The 17,062-nt window shown below is 40.5% G+C and overlaps 1 protein-coding gene across 2 annotated transcripts in view; it reads left to right on the plus strand.

Annotated features, from left to right (window-relative positions):
• Window positions 1–17,062, plus strand: part of MDGA2 (MAM domain containing glycosylphosphatidylinositol anchor 2) — a 521,930-nt gene that overhangs the window by 412,793 nt on the left and 92,075 nt on the right. For both annotated transcript variants that reach the window (XM_018563520.1, XM_018563521.1), the window contains exon 8: window positions 5,591–5,884. In XM_018563520.1, the coding sequence (XP_018419022.1) occupies window positions 5,591–5,884 (294 nt within the window). The remainder of the gene's footprint in view (window positions 1–5,590; window positions 5,885–17,062) is intronic.

The raw sequence follows: 17,062 nt of genomic DNA on the forward strand, positions 1-17,062 counted from the left end.
CTTATCAGCCAGGGTCATACACATGAGAGGAGAGGCGTGACCTGCAGCAGGGCTGTGTGTGTCTATGGGCGCATACAGCTGCTGTGTGCACGCACAGGTGCCCCCAACAGCTGCTTAACTGTTGGGGGCACACAGTGCAGAGGGCTGGGGCACATTGCTGCGGGGACCCACTACAAAAAGAGGAATTAAAAGGATTAAAAACAGAAGAATGCAGGATCTGCATCCCACACGGGTACTCCTGTGTATTCAAATGAAAAAAAAAAAGTAAGGCTGTAATGTCACTTTAATTTAATAATCAAGTCTATCTAAATCTGCTAGTCCATCTAACACTACCCTCTCCACAGGGTGACAATCCTGCTGTCCAAGAGTGGCTCCATTGCTCCTCTATACAGTGGAGCCACCCTAAGACAGGAAGTGTTACTGGCCGGGTCACCAGGTTTAAATAAAGGAAAAAAGCCTAATAAAAGCTAATGCAGTCATTACATCTAAGGATTGGTTGACTTCTCGTATTACATTTTTGGTTTTGGGTTTATACAAACTTTAAATGAATGAAAACACACACACAGTTTTAGCACTATGTTACTCATAAACACACACAGTTCAATAAAAAGTAAACTATGCAGCTTACCATATAATTATGTATTAAAGGTCATTGACCTTCATTAATAACGGTGACAAGATTAGTGGATTTACGCAGGTGGTGGGAACCAATAAAATCCTTTGTTACCCTACTGGCTACCATTGCTCCAAGTCCAAATAGAAAGCAATCCTTTCATGTCTGAGCATTGCCCGTGATGTATTTCCTCGGAACTGAGAGCTTTTCCATGTTAATTTGCTGTGGTTTAATGATCGTTCAGATTCTATGCGGCTTGGGTCTAGGAAACTGTAATACAGCAGCATCACCTGCTGGGAGAGTTGGGTTGGAGCAGCTGCAAGATGGTGCTAGTCAAACTTAAAGTATACTGCACTGATTATATACATGGAGTCTCCTTCTTTCATGCACCCACTGATTTCCCAGTCACTGACCCATGCACTTTCTACATGAAAAATGGCTGAAGGCAAGCTTCTAATAATAGCTTAGCAGCTCCTTTTTAAATAACCCAAAGTGATTTTTTTTTCTTCTTTTAAGTCTGACTGATGTCCAATGCTTTGAGGCGCCTCGCATTAATAAAAAGAACGGCTAGGCATGTATGCACGCAGTGAATTTCAAATGAAAATTTGGTGGTGTGGATTTAAAGGCTGCAAATGAAGGCAAAGTAATATTCCTCTATAAATAACTGCTAGTAAATTCTGATTTATAAATAACACTAAATATCCTATTTCTTTATTTTTTTAAGCTTATGTTAATTTGGATGCCATTTTTTTGCAGCCGTTGTTCCCCAATTTTTAGGATCAACTGCAGAAATGTCTTAAATAAAAAAATTAAAGATGACAGATGCCCTTGTCGGAAGGTAAAGATTATTAGGGATCACTGACACAGGCGCCTGGGGCCATGCAACATAAAATTGGGGTGCATTTCCGTGCCCAGGAGCCGCAAGTACCGGTGTATACTGGCATACAGCCATACAGCCATTGCTCTCTATGGGCAGCTGTATGCAGGTATACACCAGTGCTTAAAGGAGTTGTAAAGTCCCACATACATATACTATCCTGTTATAACATCAGCATTGTAATAGGAATACATACTGGAGTTGTTTTTCATAATGCAATCAAAGCTTGCTTGAAAAAAATCCCTTTTTATGTAGCCAGTGCTGCCTTCCGTCTGCCCATCACTTCCACCAACTTCCTGGATTCCCAGTGTGCTTTGCATCTCTCTCCCTGCTACTTCATTTGATGCAATCTCCGTTTCTCAAGACTACATATCTACTCTTCATGACTCTTCAAAGTAGCACTTTAGGAAACTATTCCCCATCCATTTAGAGGTGATCCAGTCAACAGTTAAATTCATCTGATTGAATACACCTTACTTTTTTTTTTTTGCATTTATCTACTGCTAGCAAGCAGTAGACATATAGAAAAACATACGGAAAAAAAGTCACCAAAAAGGTTATTACTTTTCCTGTGTCTCCGCTGCTCGCTCCCTTCCAAAGATATGGAAAATTCTCGAGCGGCCGTCAAGGATCATGGGGCGGGCGTATGCGCAGTGGAGATCTTTGGCCTGGAGAAAAGGAGAGACACAAGGCAAATCAATGCAAACAGCCAGCAGTGTGCATTGGCACAGACTCCGTGGCACACAGAAGACACAGCATTAAAGTCTGATTTTTATTTTTACATATATATATATATAAACTGCTAGCAAGCAGAAGATATATGCAAAAACATTTAGAAAAAAAAAGTTACCAAAGAGGTAAAAACTTACCAGTGTCTCCGCCGCTCACTCCCGGCTTTAAAACTCATACAGGAGGATGTGTGCGGTCGCATGTGCAGTGGAGATCACCAGCAGGGAGAGGAGGAGAGCTACAGTGACAGTCAATGCACACAGCCCGGAGTGTGCGCGCTGGACAAACTTCGTGGGACAGGAGGAAACAGCAGTCAGCGCTGGATCAGAGACTGGCACCAGCGCTGGAGGAATTGCTGAATACAAGTGGAAGAAAGAAGATGATCAGATCAAGAGGCATCATTTAAGGTAAGTCCTTGAAGCAGCATGGGGAAAAGAAATGATCATTTATTATGAATCTACAGAGATGGGGAAGGGTTTTATACTACACAACTGCCTGCATAAAGATGCACATGCGTACGAAAAAACAACCCCAAATGTAGACAGGCTGTGTTCATGGGTTTACATCTGAATGCATGCTGGTGCTTATGCAAATACTGTCCTATCTGTGGGAAGCTGCTGCCTCCAGTCAAGTATTCTGACAGCGAGATTCCTCAATCTACATACTTGTAGTGCTGATGAAGGAATCTGCTCATTTTTTTTTAATTCAGCCTGCAGTTTGAATGAAAAAAATAGAGCAGTTTATGGCCAGCCTTACTTTGCTTTCTCCTGCTATCAGCAAGCTTCTTGCAGTCCAGCACAACTGATGCCTTGTTCTAGTTCTCTACCCCCACAAAGCTCTGCAGACTTAACAGTAGTCTGCAGTAGGCTGATACCAAGTCAAATGTAGGTAATTATACTGCTTGTATTTAAAAACAAAATACATTTAAGTATGCATTGTTATAGAGCTCAGTAATTTTTATATGTGCTTGAAGTTCAGTTTTGAAAAAGTCAGTAATAAAATGACTAAATAAAATGTGATTTAACAATTAGGTAGCCTTTCACTGTTCATAGCTAAAGTCAAATCTACTCACATTTTGTCTTCATGTCCCCGCCCCCCCCTCATCAACATGCTAATGAAAATAATTAAAGAAAACCTTTCTATTTTCAATACATACCTTATTTTATTTAGACCTAGTGACATTATCACTAGGTCTTTGTTCTTCTTTATGCAATGCAGGCAGACCTTGGCTGGTGTCGGTATGGCAGTGTTTTGTACATTGCATCCCAAAACAGGAAACTGTGGTCACATTCACATGTGATGGTCAGCCTCAATGATTCAATGATTGAAATCCATTAAATGAAAGGGGCAGGTCAGAGACAGTCAGGCTGGGCTAAATTAATATCTACCATCATAAAATATCTGATTAACCTGCTAGTGCCCTCAGTAAACATCACCGTTCTGTTTATAACTGACCATACAAATGACCATACAATTGTATGGTAATTTTCCACCTCTTCTGATGTGGGAGACATAGGGCACCATGCTGACTGTTCTTTCCCCGCTACATGTTACCCTCTGTTTAGCTCGACATGCAGCTAAACCCTCCTATTCTGCAGTAAGCCAGACTAAAATCTTGATGGTTTATTAACAAAACAGGGTGGGGTGAAACTGGTAAAAAAAAAAACCATGAAAACATACAATATGCAAAACAGGTAAATATAGCGACAGCTTGTATATATAGAAAGAAATGCGTTCAGTCCTACCGGCAATGCTGCCAAAGAGGGATGCGGGTTCGTTACTTCAGACGTGCTACGGATGGTAATGGATTTTTTCCTTCCTCAGTCCTAAAATGGAACCTAAACTCCCAAGATGCTCCTGTTTCTTCTCCTCAGGCTAAAAGATGTTGGGAGTTTTATTAAAGTAAATCAGTCCTGAAGCTACTGCAAACAGAGATGTTTTCTCTTCATCTAGTGACCAAATTGAATATCGCAGGTAGGTACGCTTAATTATTTTCCTTGCCGGAGGCAGAACACTGATGCACAGCATGTTTGTAGTTCTGTATTCAGAATACAGCTGTCATACCCCTCGTACAGCCCTCTACAGTGTCAGTACAGTGGCCTCTGTCAGGATTGGCAAGGGATGCCAGTCATCCTTGTATACCCGCTGTAATAAGGACACTCCACTGTAGTCCAGGTAAGTCAAGGAAAACGCAGTTTATTGAAAGGGCAAACACAAAATAGCTTGCAACAGCAACATAAGACAGTCTTTTAGATGCGCTAGGTAGCTTTCCACAGCTTCAAGACACTCACGCTTGCTCACCCCTCGTGAGCCCTCACTCTGCTCTCTTAGCAGTCTGTACCACAGGTCCTAGGGTCACCGACCTTTCTGACCTCTCCCCGCATGGGCACTCACTCTGCTCTCTTAGCAGTCTGTCCGACAGGTCCCTGGGGTCACCGACCTTCCTGACCTCTCCCAGCCACCCCTGGCTGTTCCGTGTGCGTCCAGGACGCACCCGAGTTTGTCTGTGTCTCCCTGCACACACACACAACTCCAACACTCCCCTCTGAACTCTGGTCCAGACTCCTAATAAGGCTGCTCTCAGCCACCTGATCCAGCTTTACTGGTCATTGGTAAGACCTGGCTCCAGGACTGGAGATTTCATCCCACCCAGAGCTCTACAAAATCTCCAGAGCTCCAGATCCCAGCTACATTTAGGAAAACCTGGGAGAACCTGAAAAGCCAGGTTCTTCCTTATAACCTGCTTTACTTTCTGGGCCCTCTCAGCCCCTTTGGCTGAGAGTCCTGGGTGCCAAGGTCGCCATCCTCCACCGTGGCATTGGCTTACACTGCCACACCGCATACAACCCAAATGGACTTCCCTTGGGGATAGAGGTGTTGTATTGTATCTGTGATGTCAGCAGAAACTGCCAAGCATCTTTTGTATTCTATGCCCCCAGCCCGCTGAGCTTCAGAAGAAAATTAAGATGGAGCAGTCACGTGGTCATGGGGTCACACGGTTAAAAAAAAATGTTTGTTTTTGTTTTTTTAAAGGAATTACGTAGAGTATTAGTTCATATGTTTTAATAGGTTCTTTTCTTTTCATTCAATACCTCAACATATACTTTAAGTGAAATCCTAGGTGTTAGGTGACCAAAAGCATTATAATGTCTGTACATTCTCCAGGTGATGCAGGTTGGTGGTTCATGATTTGGGTTCATATGGATAACAAAGTTCTATAGTTTGATAGTAGTGCTTTACACAGTATGCATTTAGTAAAACCAGCTTAAAATATTTGTATTCTGTTTACATTCATGTCTGTTGTCTTGTTAAGAACCTTTTGTTAGGCATTTACATCATGCAAACATTTCCCTTTTTTGTTTTCTTTTCAGTCCCACCCAACCTCACTGTTCCAAAAGGCAAATCTCCGATGGTCGCCAGGGAAGGAGATACAATCGAACTACAATGTCAAGTCTCTGGAAAGCCCAAGCCAATTATAATGTGGTCTAGAGCTGACAAAGAGGTTCCCATGCCTGATGGATCGATGCAGATGGAGAGTTATGATGGAATATTAAGGATTGTAAATGTGTCTCGAGAAATGACGGGAACATACAGGTGTCAAACCAGTCAATACAATGGATTTAATGTCAAGCCAAGAGAAGCCATGGTTCAGCTGATCGTGCAATGTGAGTACAGAGGGTCATGACCATTGTGATTTTCCACAGTGTTTACATTGTTGTGGGACCGTCTTTTGGATCTTAAGCTAATTTTATTTTAAAGAGTTCAATCCATTCCAGGGAAATTGTGGAAACTGCAGAGCAAGCCAATCTGAAACTTGGAGTTATGGGCAAAATAAAAACAATTACATGTATGATGCAGCCTATGAACAGCACTAGCACAACAGTTTTTGTTTTCCCCATGTGTAACATAGTTTTATAACCCGTTAATCCTGACAGGAGATCTGTTACTTTCCCACTCATTGGCAAATGTGGCTTTTTAAAGAGGTTGGGGAAAAAAACATTTACCACTGACAGTAGGTGTTTACAATAGTCTGCTTTTAATTATAACGTTCAACGTGCCCTGCTGTGTCTGTGTGTTTGTGGAGACACGTACAACTTCCTAGCACACACAAGGGTGGCTGCATATTGCCCTGCAAGGGAAAGGAGCCACCCTAAAACAGGATATCAGGACCAGTGCTCAGGGGACCAGCTGATTTTGCCAGAAATTAACATCTTCGAAATTCAAGAAGCAGCATCCATTGTAAGTGACTTAATCAGCATTAGAAACGGTTCAAATTTTTTTGACTTTAATGTTACTTTTTAAAACTTTTTTTAATAAAGAAAACCTGTTGCCCTAACTGCTTGAAATGTGTTAAGCTGGCCATATACCTTACAACTATCTGCAGATTTTCTGTGGTCAGGTGGAAAAGGTGCAACAGATTCCTTCATCTACACTTAACTGTGTGGATGGAGTAATCTCCACCTGGGCCAGTCTGTAGCACTTTTTCCATCTGGCCACAGAAAATCTGCAGATAATTTAGCTGGAGTTAGGTTTTAATTTGTTGCTTACTTGAGGTTCTTTTGAAACTTAATATCCTTCTAAAGTTGCCCATAGACTGGCTGAATTTCGACTGGCTGAATTTCGACTGGCTTTTAATGTACCGGCCAAAATTCGCACACTGTGTGGGGCTGTCGGCTCCTTTTCAGCCGGCATTCCTCGATCAGCTGATCGAAGGAGCCGGCTGGAGAATCTCAGTGCGATCAGAGCCGGCAGCCAATAAGTTGCCCGCTCTGATCGTGGCATTCAGAATACAATGCAAACAGCGGCGATTCCTCGATCGACACGCTGTTGTGCTGATGGAATCGCATCAATTTCTTTTGTTGAGCCCGCGGGTCAAACGAAAGAAATTGTCAGGTGTATGGCCAGTCTTAAGACCACCCTGTCTGAAAGGTGTTATGTGAATTCACTGCAAAATGAACAGTGCTCTTACCCTATTACAGGAAGTGAGAAAATAATGGATCTGCTTGCAGGATCAATGGGTAATAAAGCTATGTGACTGCTGCTGGAAAGCTAATGACAGACCTATATTATTTTAATCCTTGAAAATAAAACATAGCTCCTAATGGCAGGCACCACAAAGTACCAGTTCATATGTTTGTTTGGCATAAAAGCTTCTTCTGTGCCTCCGTTTGATCTTGAATATATTTTCTTATGAAGGCCTTGACTTTGCCTACTTCAGGTCCAAGCCCTACCACTGCTGATAAAGCCCTGCACAAACATCATCTTCCCATTCAATAAGAGTCCACTTATTAGAAATGAGGCCCCCATGGAAAGGGGCTGGTTTTGTTGTGATTTGGCCGCAAATTGAAGTCTGAATCAGAGCAGCACAAAGAAGAGGCTTCTCCTGGCTTTCCAAGTTTAAAATGGATAATAAATGTTGCTAGGTTACATGTTATTGGATTATGTGTACTGTTTCTTTTTCTCACGTGTACCTGCAGAAGTCTAAAGGTTGCAGTAATTTCCCAGAAGGCATCTGGACATAGTCACAAAACATGTTCAAGTGTGCATGAGTCTATTTATATATTAGATACATCATGGACAAAGACTGTGTCCTCAACTCACCAAATGTGATGATAAAACTTTTATAGCTGTACAACACTTTGGAACTTCTGGAGCCCTATTTAAAATGAAGATTGGATACCGTTATCTGGACACAGCAGTGTTTACCCCATATCGTACATTTTACAACCCAATCCTAAAATGTAGGCTGTGGTTTAAAGCTCCTCCTCCTCCTCCGTAGTTCTTAAAGCAGACTTTAAAAAACTCCTGGATTTTCAAAAATGAACCCTAGCACTGGGGCTACCCACACTGCAAGGGATAAGTTCTCCTTTTTACTTCGGGTCAATAGGGTTATACTCCCCTGATCCTGCCAGCTGTTAAAGCGCTCACTCCTCCCTGTTTTCCCCTCTGCTGCAGCGATGGTATGTCCCTCGGTGTCCTTATGTTCTAGGGGGCGAAAAATTAAAAAGAAATACTGGCCTGATGATTGGTCCTGTCTGGCTGCTAGACTAGTCCCCATAGCCCTTTCTCCCCCAGGCTCTGGCAGTCTAAGGACCTGGTGATGTCATCATGTCTAATGCATGAGGATGCCGAGAGGGGGAGAGGTGAGCGGTCACTGCCTCAGGACCGGGGATTGGGTAAGTGTTTCTTCTTTATTTTCATCTCTGGACCAAAACAAGAACATAACCCTTGCAGTGTGCGGGTAACCCCAATGCAAGGATTAATATTAACAAATCATGGAGCTCTTCTTTAACACTGCAGAGAGGATTTTTGGTTGGGGTAGAGGCCAATCACATTACTGAATGGGAACATCCCCTTTTCCATTTTTTTTCCTTCTTTTAAGTCGTGCTCCACTCCACAGTCCCAAAGCAAATAATGTGCAATCCACATTTGTAAAGTACACTGCTTTATAAATTCCTTTTCTTTGCAGTAGTATGGCAGACATTGCTTAATAAAAGGACTACATAAGGCACGTTCGCACTAAGTGCATTTTTCGGCACTTGAACACCATCAGTCACTGTAAGGCCACATAGGAAAAAATTGTTCTCTAAGAGCCATGTTCACACTGCACACGCAAACATGCCACAATTTTCCCCAACTCACTGGAGCACATCTGGAGTCACCCATCATTTTTGCAGCAACATATAAATTAATAAAATGTCACCTTGAAATTTCAAAAAAGTTTAGAAAAAAGTTAAATAGTGCCTTGTGTTGTTTACCAGCCCCACCACCGACACACAGTAGATACTAGCCTGCATGCTACAACCGATTATTGTAGTTTTCCACTCATTTCCGCTAATCAATCAGTTTTCCACCAAAAAGCACCAAATGCAAAACACAAGGCAAATAAATGTTAATGTTTTATGACATGGTTTTTTCCTTTCCGTCTTCCCTCTATTTCAGTCTCCCTCCTCTCTCTTCCTTTCTTTCCTTTTTATTCTCTCACTGCCTTCTTTCTCTTTTCTTGTAACTTTCCTTGTTGCTCTTTTGTTGCATCTTTCTATTTTTCTATGTATTTTCCATGTATTTTTTTTCTTTATCTCCTCTTCCTCTCTCTGCTTTTTAATTGTGTTGCCTTTCCTCGTTATGTCCCCTTTCAATATCTACTAAAATTTCTGCAGCCTGGCGAATCTTCCGTTTGGGTTGCTTTGCAAATAATAGTTTGATGAATGATTGTTTTTTATGCCTGCTGCCTAATTAGCAAATAGTAACCTATTTCAAAGTTCATGCTTAAGTTGTCCCATGTTCTGTACCTATGTCACAGTCAATTAGCACCATGAGATTACATTTCCACAAGACAGATACTAGCTGCATCAGCACTGCTCACAATGCAAATTCCTAAAAGTCATGAGCCGTATTAGTACCCACACAATGTATTTCTAATGAGGCAATATTTTCCTTTCTACCTTAAGGAATAATTAAAGGTTACAATGTTATCCAAGGTTATATAAACCATAGTGTTGGCATCTGTTTTATACCCGCCTGCAAATTATTCTCTTAGTGGTTCTTTAAAATAAATGGAATTTTACGTTTTCTTCAAAATTTGCTTTTGTATTTTTCCAAAACATGCAGTGAAATACGTGCTCAACTTTATTGAGAGAATGCTAAACTCCTTACTTAAAGCGGAACTTTACCTGTATCTTTAAAATAACAACAAACACACCTTTAGAAATGTTTAGTAATGACAATCTACAAACAAATACTTCTAGATAATTGCCGGCTTTGTATTCTCTGCAGACTGGAAACAGTTCTTTTTACCTTTTTAGATATTATAGATGTAAGGGATGAGATGCAAATCAGAACAGAACAAGTAAAAGACTTTATGGCTAGAAAATATATTATCTTTGTGGTACCTGCTTTTAGGATTTTTTTGTAAAAGTATACAATGGCTGGCAAGTTTGTGTGGCAAGTTTGTGTTAAAGAATTGTAGTCAGGATAAATGTTGCTTCATTATACCACCCAGAAGACTGAGGAGCACTTTGCATAATGAGGGTGTGAGCAAATTTCATGAGTCATGGCAAAGTGGGAATTTCATTTTTCTTATTTTTCAATGTTTCAGTATGTTTGGCATTATGCCACAAATTGTTATTTGAAAATGCAAAGGTCCTTAATTGAAGATTCAGGATGACAACATTCAATTTGCATCAGGATGTTCCTTCAGTGGGCTGTTGATCTGCCTATATGATAGACCTGATAGGCACTCCAACAGCCAATTGATGGAGCGCATATGGCTGGCTGACAACGCTGTCGATATTTGCCAGGCAGTGACTGAGTGATATCAGCTTGAAACAGCCGGTACTATTCGTAGCAGGATCTCCAGGTAAGAAACAAAAAAGATTTACTTTAAAGTGACACTAAACTCAGGAGTTAAATCTTAAAAATACATTCAAATACCTCAACTATTAACAAAAATGTATCTTATTTGCGTATCACTCAGCTGTCAATCCTCCAATCATCTCTGAATTGGTGCTGACACTGTCCTTCCTTCTGGAGGGTGACTACTTTTGTTCCCCATGGTCCCTGTGTGTGTTGTAAAGTAGTCACCACTCCAAGCTCGCTCCCGTAATGGACTACAATCTCATGTTTAGTTTACTAATTTGTATTAAGCTTCTAGTCCATCACAGGAGTGAGATTGGAGCGGTGACTACTTTACAACACACACAGGGACCATGGGGAACAAAAGTAGCCCCCCTCCAGAAGGAAGGACAGTGTCAACACCAATTCAGAGATGATTTGAAGATCTACAGCCGAGTGATATACAAATAAGATTTTGTTAATAGTTAAGGTACTTGAATGTATTTTTAAGATTTAACGCCTGCGTTTAGTGTCACTTTAACAAAACTGTACATATTGAGTTGTGCTGCCAAACATACTGAAGAATAGATCTAGGGTTTACATACATTTTGAGAGATTGGAGATGTAAGGGAAAGATATGAAAATATGAACTGATGTGTTACCCAGTAACTGCAGCTGGCCAATGTGTGTATACTGGTCTGTGCATCGGTGGGCACATATACTGTGGGAGCAAAGCGATGCTCAGCAAAGGATTTTCCAGCTAGCAAATTGTGGCAACTGAACTTGAGAGGTATACAGTATCACCTTATTAGTCTAATGTCCCAATGTTTCGGGTATCATGTTGCACATGAAATTGTACTTTTTTCACCATATGTTACTAAGACACTTTTTTTTTTCTACACCTCACTACTTTTTAGCAAAGTGGTATGACATCGGGCAAATGTCAAAAAATGTACAACATTCAAATTTGGCAAATATAGGTTCAGGTCGCTAATATTTTGGCAATTAGTTGAATTGCTATGAATCTACCTAACCATGCTCTTTCAGATAAGAAGGAAGTGATTCTTTAGGACAAATTGATCATTAATTTCCCCACACACAGGAGGACCTTTAACAAGAATCTGAATTTCCATCTCTGTTTGTCATTCTAACCATTGAAGGTCACAAGCCTTTTGTACAATTTCAGTTAAACAAGTAACTGTATATTTTCTACGAATCACTTTCTTTGAAAATCGTAGATATGTCTCCTGACCAAACTTGCTGCTTATTATTGCAGGTACAGCAGGAATATAGAACAGAGTCTTTTATGTGTCAGAGTTTATTTTTGTTTTAACATCTTTCCTTCTCAGATCTTTTCAGTGCTAGCACAGCTGGGGTTGTGAACAGGACTAAAATGAAAGCCATTAGGAAACGTGCAACAGGTGGAATTAGCTGGGTTCTTCCATATGGGGCAAGACTTGATGGCTAATGCGTGGATATAGAAATGTTAAAGGGATTCTGTAGTTTATTTTTTAATGTGGACATGGCCAGCTTTAATTAAATCCAATCAATCTGTGTTAATGTTTTTGAAAAAAAAACATGCATGCAGGGCTTGCAAATATATATGTGTGTATGTGCATGGATCAGCCATATTTGTCTATACATAATGCATGCTTTACTTTGTACTTAGTATTGCTGCAATATATTGTGCTTTACTGTTTGCAAAACTGAGATTGCTCACTAGATATTGCTGACTTCATAAGTTCATGTAGATCAGTGAAGAGGTTCATCTGCACGTGATCTTCTCAAGCTCTTATTGGCTCATTCATCTGTTCAACTCTTCATCTGCTTGGGTGCCCTGTCTGCTTCCGCTGTTTAGGATCCCCCAGTGTTGCCCTCACTCCTGCAGATGTGCTCCCTGTCCATGGATGAAAGACAAGGGGGTATGCAGGATCTTCTCTTGTGCAGTATTTTATTTTATTTTTAGGTTATAGGGTCGGAAAGGGGAGTTGTGGCAGGGAATGTGTATTTAGCACTATGTAAACACTGCCTAAGCTTTGACTTTCTGAAAATCCAAAGTCACCATAAGTTTTTGGCTATAAAGCAAACTTGTTCCTTTGCATTTTCAAAGCATTGGTTCAATTTAAAGTGCATTCCAGCTTTGCAGTCAAATATGAGAAACACCCTGCTATGTGTTTATGTATTTCTATTCACACAGCATACCTATAAAATTATATATTTTTTTAATGATTTACTTTCCTAGTAGTTTCTTTGGAGCTAGTTTATTCATGGCACACTATGGCCAGTGGCAGAGGGATAAAGTACACTAACGCACAATATACCACCCAAGCCTTGTGATCTTTAACTCTTTGTTAGGACAGACAGTCCTGCACAGTCAGTTTACAAATGATAATGAAATCTGCTGTTACAGTACAGACAGGGCTATTACTTCCAGTCAGAGGAATATTTCCTCTAACCGGCAGTACTGTAGGGGAGCATTGAGCCAGTTTCCCGTGCTTCCTGATTGGCCGGCAAGCCGGCTCCATGCTGATTGGCTGAGAAGCCAGCTTCCCGGCCAATCAGCATCGAGCCGGCTTCCCGGGCAAACAGGAAGCCCGGAGGCATGTCATTACTCGCCGCCTGGCTTCCCGATTGCCCAGGAAGCCCGCTCAATGTTGAATGGCCGGGAAGCTGGTTTCCTGGCTGCCCGGGAAGCCGGCTCCATGCCACCGGAATCACCGGTATCGGCGAGTACCGAAAGCAAGATATCGGTACTCAATACCGAAAAAACGGTATTGGTGCATCCCTAATTTTACACCCAAATTTGTCACATGTTACCATTCACATAGCATAACTTAAAAAAATGACTGCTTTGCTTGCTTTGTACATGCTGAAATATCTTAATTAGCTTTCCCCTTCTATGTAATGTTAAGGAGGCGGCTGTGGAATAGTGGACTGTGTGTTTCATACAAAGCTGTATCACACATTAATTTAGAGCCCTGCTGTGTTACATCATCAGCAAGGGTATGTACCACCAGAGGTACATGTCTAACCGTTTTGGAAATAATTATTTGCAGCCCTGTTGTGTGACACAGTCATCGATTGTATGTACCACAAGAGGTATGTGTCCATTCATTTGGGAAACAATTTGGAGCTCTGCTGTGTGACACAGTCAGTGAGGATATGTACCACCAGAAGCACAAGTCTTGCCATTTGGGAAACACTGTTCTAGCATATGGGCAACTTCTTCTCTTCTGCCACTCAAAATGATTGACTTGCACAAGCCAACTGATGTAACCCTGTCCCAAGATTAGAAAAATATAGTTAGTTAGAAACACAGTATATACTGTAAGGTGACTGCATTGAATAATAGAAGATAAAATGCTAATGCTGAGGTTTGTAGAATTCCGAAATGGAATGAAAAGAGACTACAGTAAGTAGAAAGATTGCAAGTTTAAGAAGTGAATTGAAAATGGTGAGATAAAGGAAGGTTTGAAGATAAGCAAACTGCCAGAAAAAGGTCTGAATATTTCCACTGTAGCTAGAGAATGCATTAAAACAATATGAAAGGGTGGAAGGGTTTCAATATATTAACTCAAAGCATGAAGTAAAAAATGTGCATGACTCCATTTGCACTCTTCCATTTTAAATTGCATCCACTCACAAAGAACTATTTTCTTAAAATTAACTTGTTCATGAGCAGACATACATTGGCTACGGTGTATATGTGTATACATTATGTTTTTTTTTTTTCAATTATATACCTCCCACCTGTCCAGATTTACAAGGAAGGTCATTATTTCTAGGTTGAGAAAATGTTGATTTATCAGAACTGGGCATGTTCAATGCAAATGTTAATTGTATGTCGTGTAAATGTCAGTACATTTTAGCTGACAGGTTAAGAGGTCTGGAAATATTTTCGCTGTCTGATTTTTTTTTTTTGCTACCATGCAGCTTTGTTTAACGAAACTATGAAGAAACAGCTCTTTATTTTGGTGATTGGGTATTCACCAATAATGGGGCTTCACTTTCTAGCTGGCCATGTTTTGCAGGATCACTTTCTCAAACATCATCTGTCATCTGCTGGTTCAGGCCAAATAATACTTCATCTGATTTCCTCCACAGTTTGAGTCCTGAAGCGCAAAGCGTTTGTTGCTTATCCTAATACTGATTGCTTGCAAGACTGCTGTGGTATCCGAACCATCGCTGTGTATTTTTCTAAGATTGAAAAATATAAATATAAATAGAAGATTAAATGAAAGGTGCTGGATCTAGAGGTGCTCCTACATAGAGGTAATTGAGTGAAGCATTTCATTTAGAGAAAACATTTAGAAATTCCAAAATAACCTGATCTTGTGTTCATAACCAGTATTATTATCCCTAATAAAGGGGTCATAGCCTGGTGTCCAAAACGTTTTGGAGTATTGTGTCCTGCAATAAAACACAAAGCAATTTATACTTACCTAAAGCTGTGGTCATGTGATGCTCCAGTTCTGAGTCCTTTTTTTTTTTTTTTTGGCGTGGTCCGTCTTTGGGTGTCCATGTCATTGCCTGAAAGACAGAACATGTGGAGGTCTTGTTGCATGCCTTACCGGCTGTCCCAATAGCAGGGTAGGGTTCTAGTAGTGACTGCGGATGGTGCGGCTTGTTGCATGAATCGTTTGTAAGAATGTCACCAGCACTGTCACTAGCCATTGTTAAGCCTGATGAAGGGACCGTGCGTGGCCCCAAAAGTGCTAGTCTTAATTTGACATGGTTCTTAATAAATGAACACTTGGTTATCCTGAAAGGACTTCTGGAGTGCTAGTGACATTCTTACAAACGAGGCCTGAAAGACGGGATACTGCCGAGTATACCTTGATAGACCAGGAAGAAAACAAAACATGAAAGATGGGTTGAAGTGGAGTAGGAGATGTGCTTTAAAGCAGACCTGTGGACTTTTTTTAGCTCATAGTTTAATTAGCTGGGAGATTTATCATTCCCCTGCACACACGCTTAGTTTTCTTACAAAGCACCCCTTTCTCCAAAAATCTTTTAAGCAAACCGCAGCCAGATATCTTGTTACTCTGTACTTTGCTCTTTTCAGTAACCTATTGAACAATGAGTCCGCCCATCACACTTTGTGCCTAAAAGAGTGCCAAGGAGAGCAAGTATAAACTTTAGCGCACTCATTCAAGAATTGTTTGCCATTTCATATTTTGGCTGTTGTATTTTATATACAGTTTGCATTTGCTCAAACTAAGTCCATTATAAATTGTGGTGTTTATCATATAATATAATGATTAAATTGGGTTGCCCCACGTACGCGTTGTATTCAAAAACTTACTACATAAAACACTAAAAAGGAACAACTAAAAAAGTTCTACTTATCTAGATAATAAACCCTGCACAGACAGGCCTATGTGGTACCTTGCATACCAGAGATGAATCCTCTCGGGTTTTTTTCTTTCTTTTTTACATTTTTAAGCAGAGAATTTGGGTTCAGTATAAGTTCAAAGCCGAAAAAAGCATATCTGCTTCCTGCAGCAGTTGTCATGCAATTTTATAAATTCAATGTGGCACAAATGAAATCTGCTTTTCTTTTGTATAAATGTAGTAGAGTTACTGCTAAATATGGAAAATAATGACAATTGTATAAAACTTCGTTTACACATACATTTTGTTGAATCAGGTCACAATGAGAAACAGTCCCGGAATGTGACTAAATCTCATCATAAATGGTTGATTTTGAGGGATTTGGACACACAAAAAAAACTCTTTTCCATGTGATCCACAAATCTGCTATTGCATACCAGCCTTTGTCACCGTAGGCAGTGCGGCAATAGGTTATTTGTGGTAAATCAGCAGATGGCATAAGTTGGTAAATCCTGAAAATGTTCTAATTTTTTTAGCCATAGTGGGAAACTGTTCTGCATTGGCAACCTCTAGCACAAGATTATCAATTAACCATCAGTTCTCGACTACCTTCTTCTCAATTGGGTTTTGTATTAATCGCGAACTGATGTGGTTAAATGTAAGCATTCTCAGCTTTACACTGGGGTGGAGGATAATTAAATAATTGTAAATTATTGCAGGAGCAGCTGCTGGTAGCTCAGTTCATGACATAGGGATGCCCCAAAACTATATATTTTTTTTAAAGATCCTTTTCTCTACACACAATTTGTGGGTAGGCCCTTTTGTGTCCAGTTAGCAGCATTGTTTTGCTGGTAACAAAGTCATTGTATGCATGTAGGGTTGCCACCCATGTGGTTTTTACCCGGACAATGCGGTTTTGGAGTCATGTGTCCTGGTGTCCAGCCAGAGGACATCTTAACTCACATTAACTCACATCACTCACATTCAAGTGTGATGGGGGGCTTAAACTAAAAAAGTAATGGTTTAACCCTTTCCTTATGCATGAAGGATCGCGTAAGCAGACTCTTGGCTGTACATTAAGTATAGTACAAATGTAAAAAAAAATATTTGAATTTCCCCACCCCCATGTACATGATTGTACAAACACAAACACACGTCAGGTGCACCTATGTAGG

The sequence above is a fragment of the Nanorana parkeri genome, unplaced genomic scaffold (genome assembly GCF_000935625.1).
Source record: "Nanorana parkeri isolate BGI_ZX_2015 unplaced genomic scaffold, ASM93562v1 scaffold670, whole genome shotgun sequence".
Lineage (NCBI taxonomy): Eukaryota > Metazoa > Chordata > Amphibia > Anura > Dicroglossidae > Nanorana > Nanorana parkeri.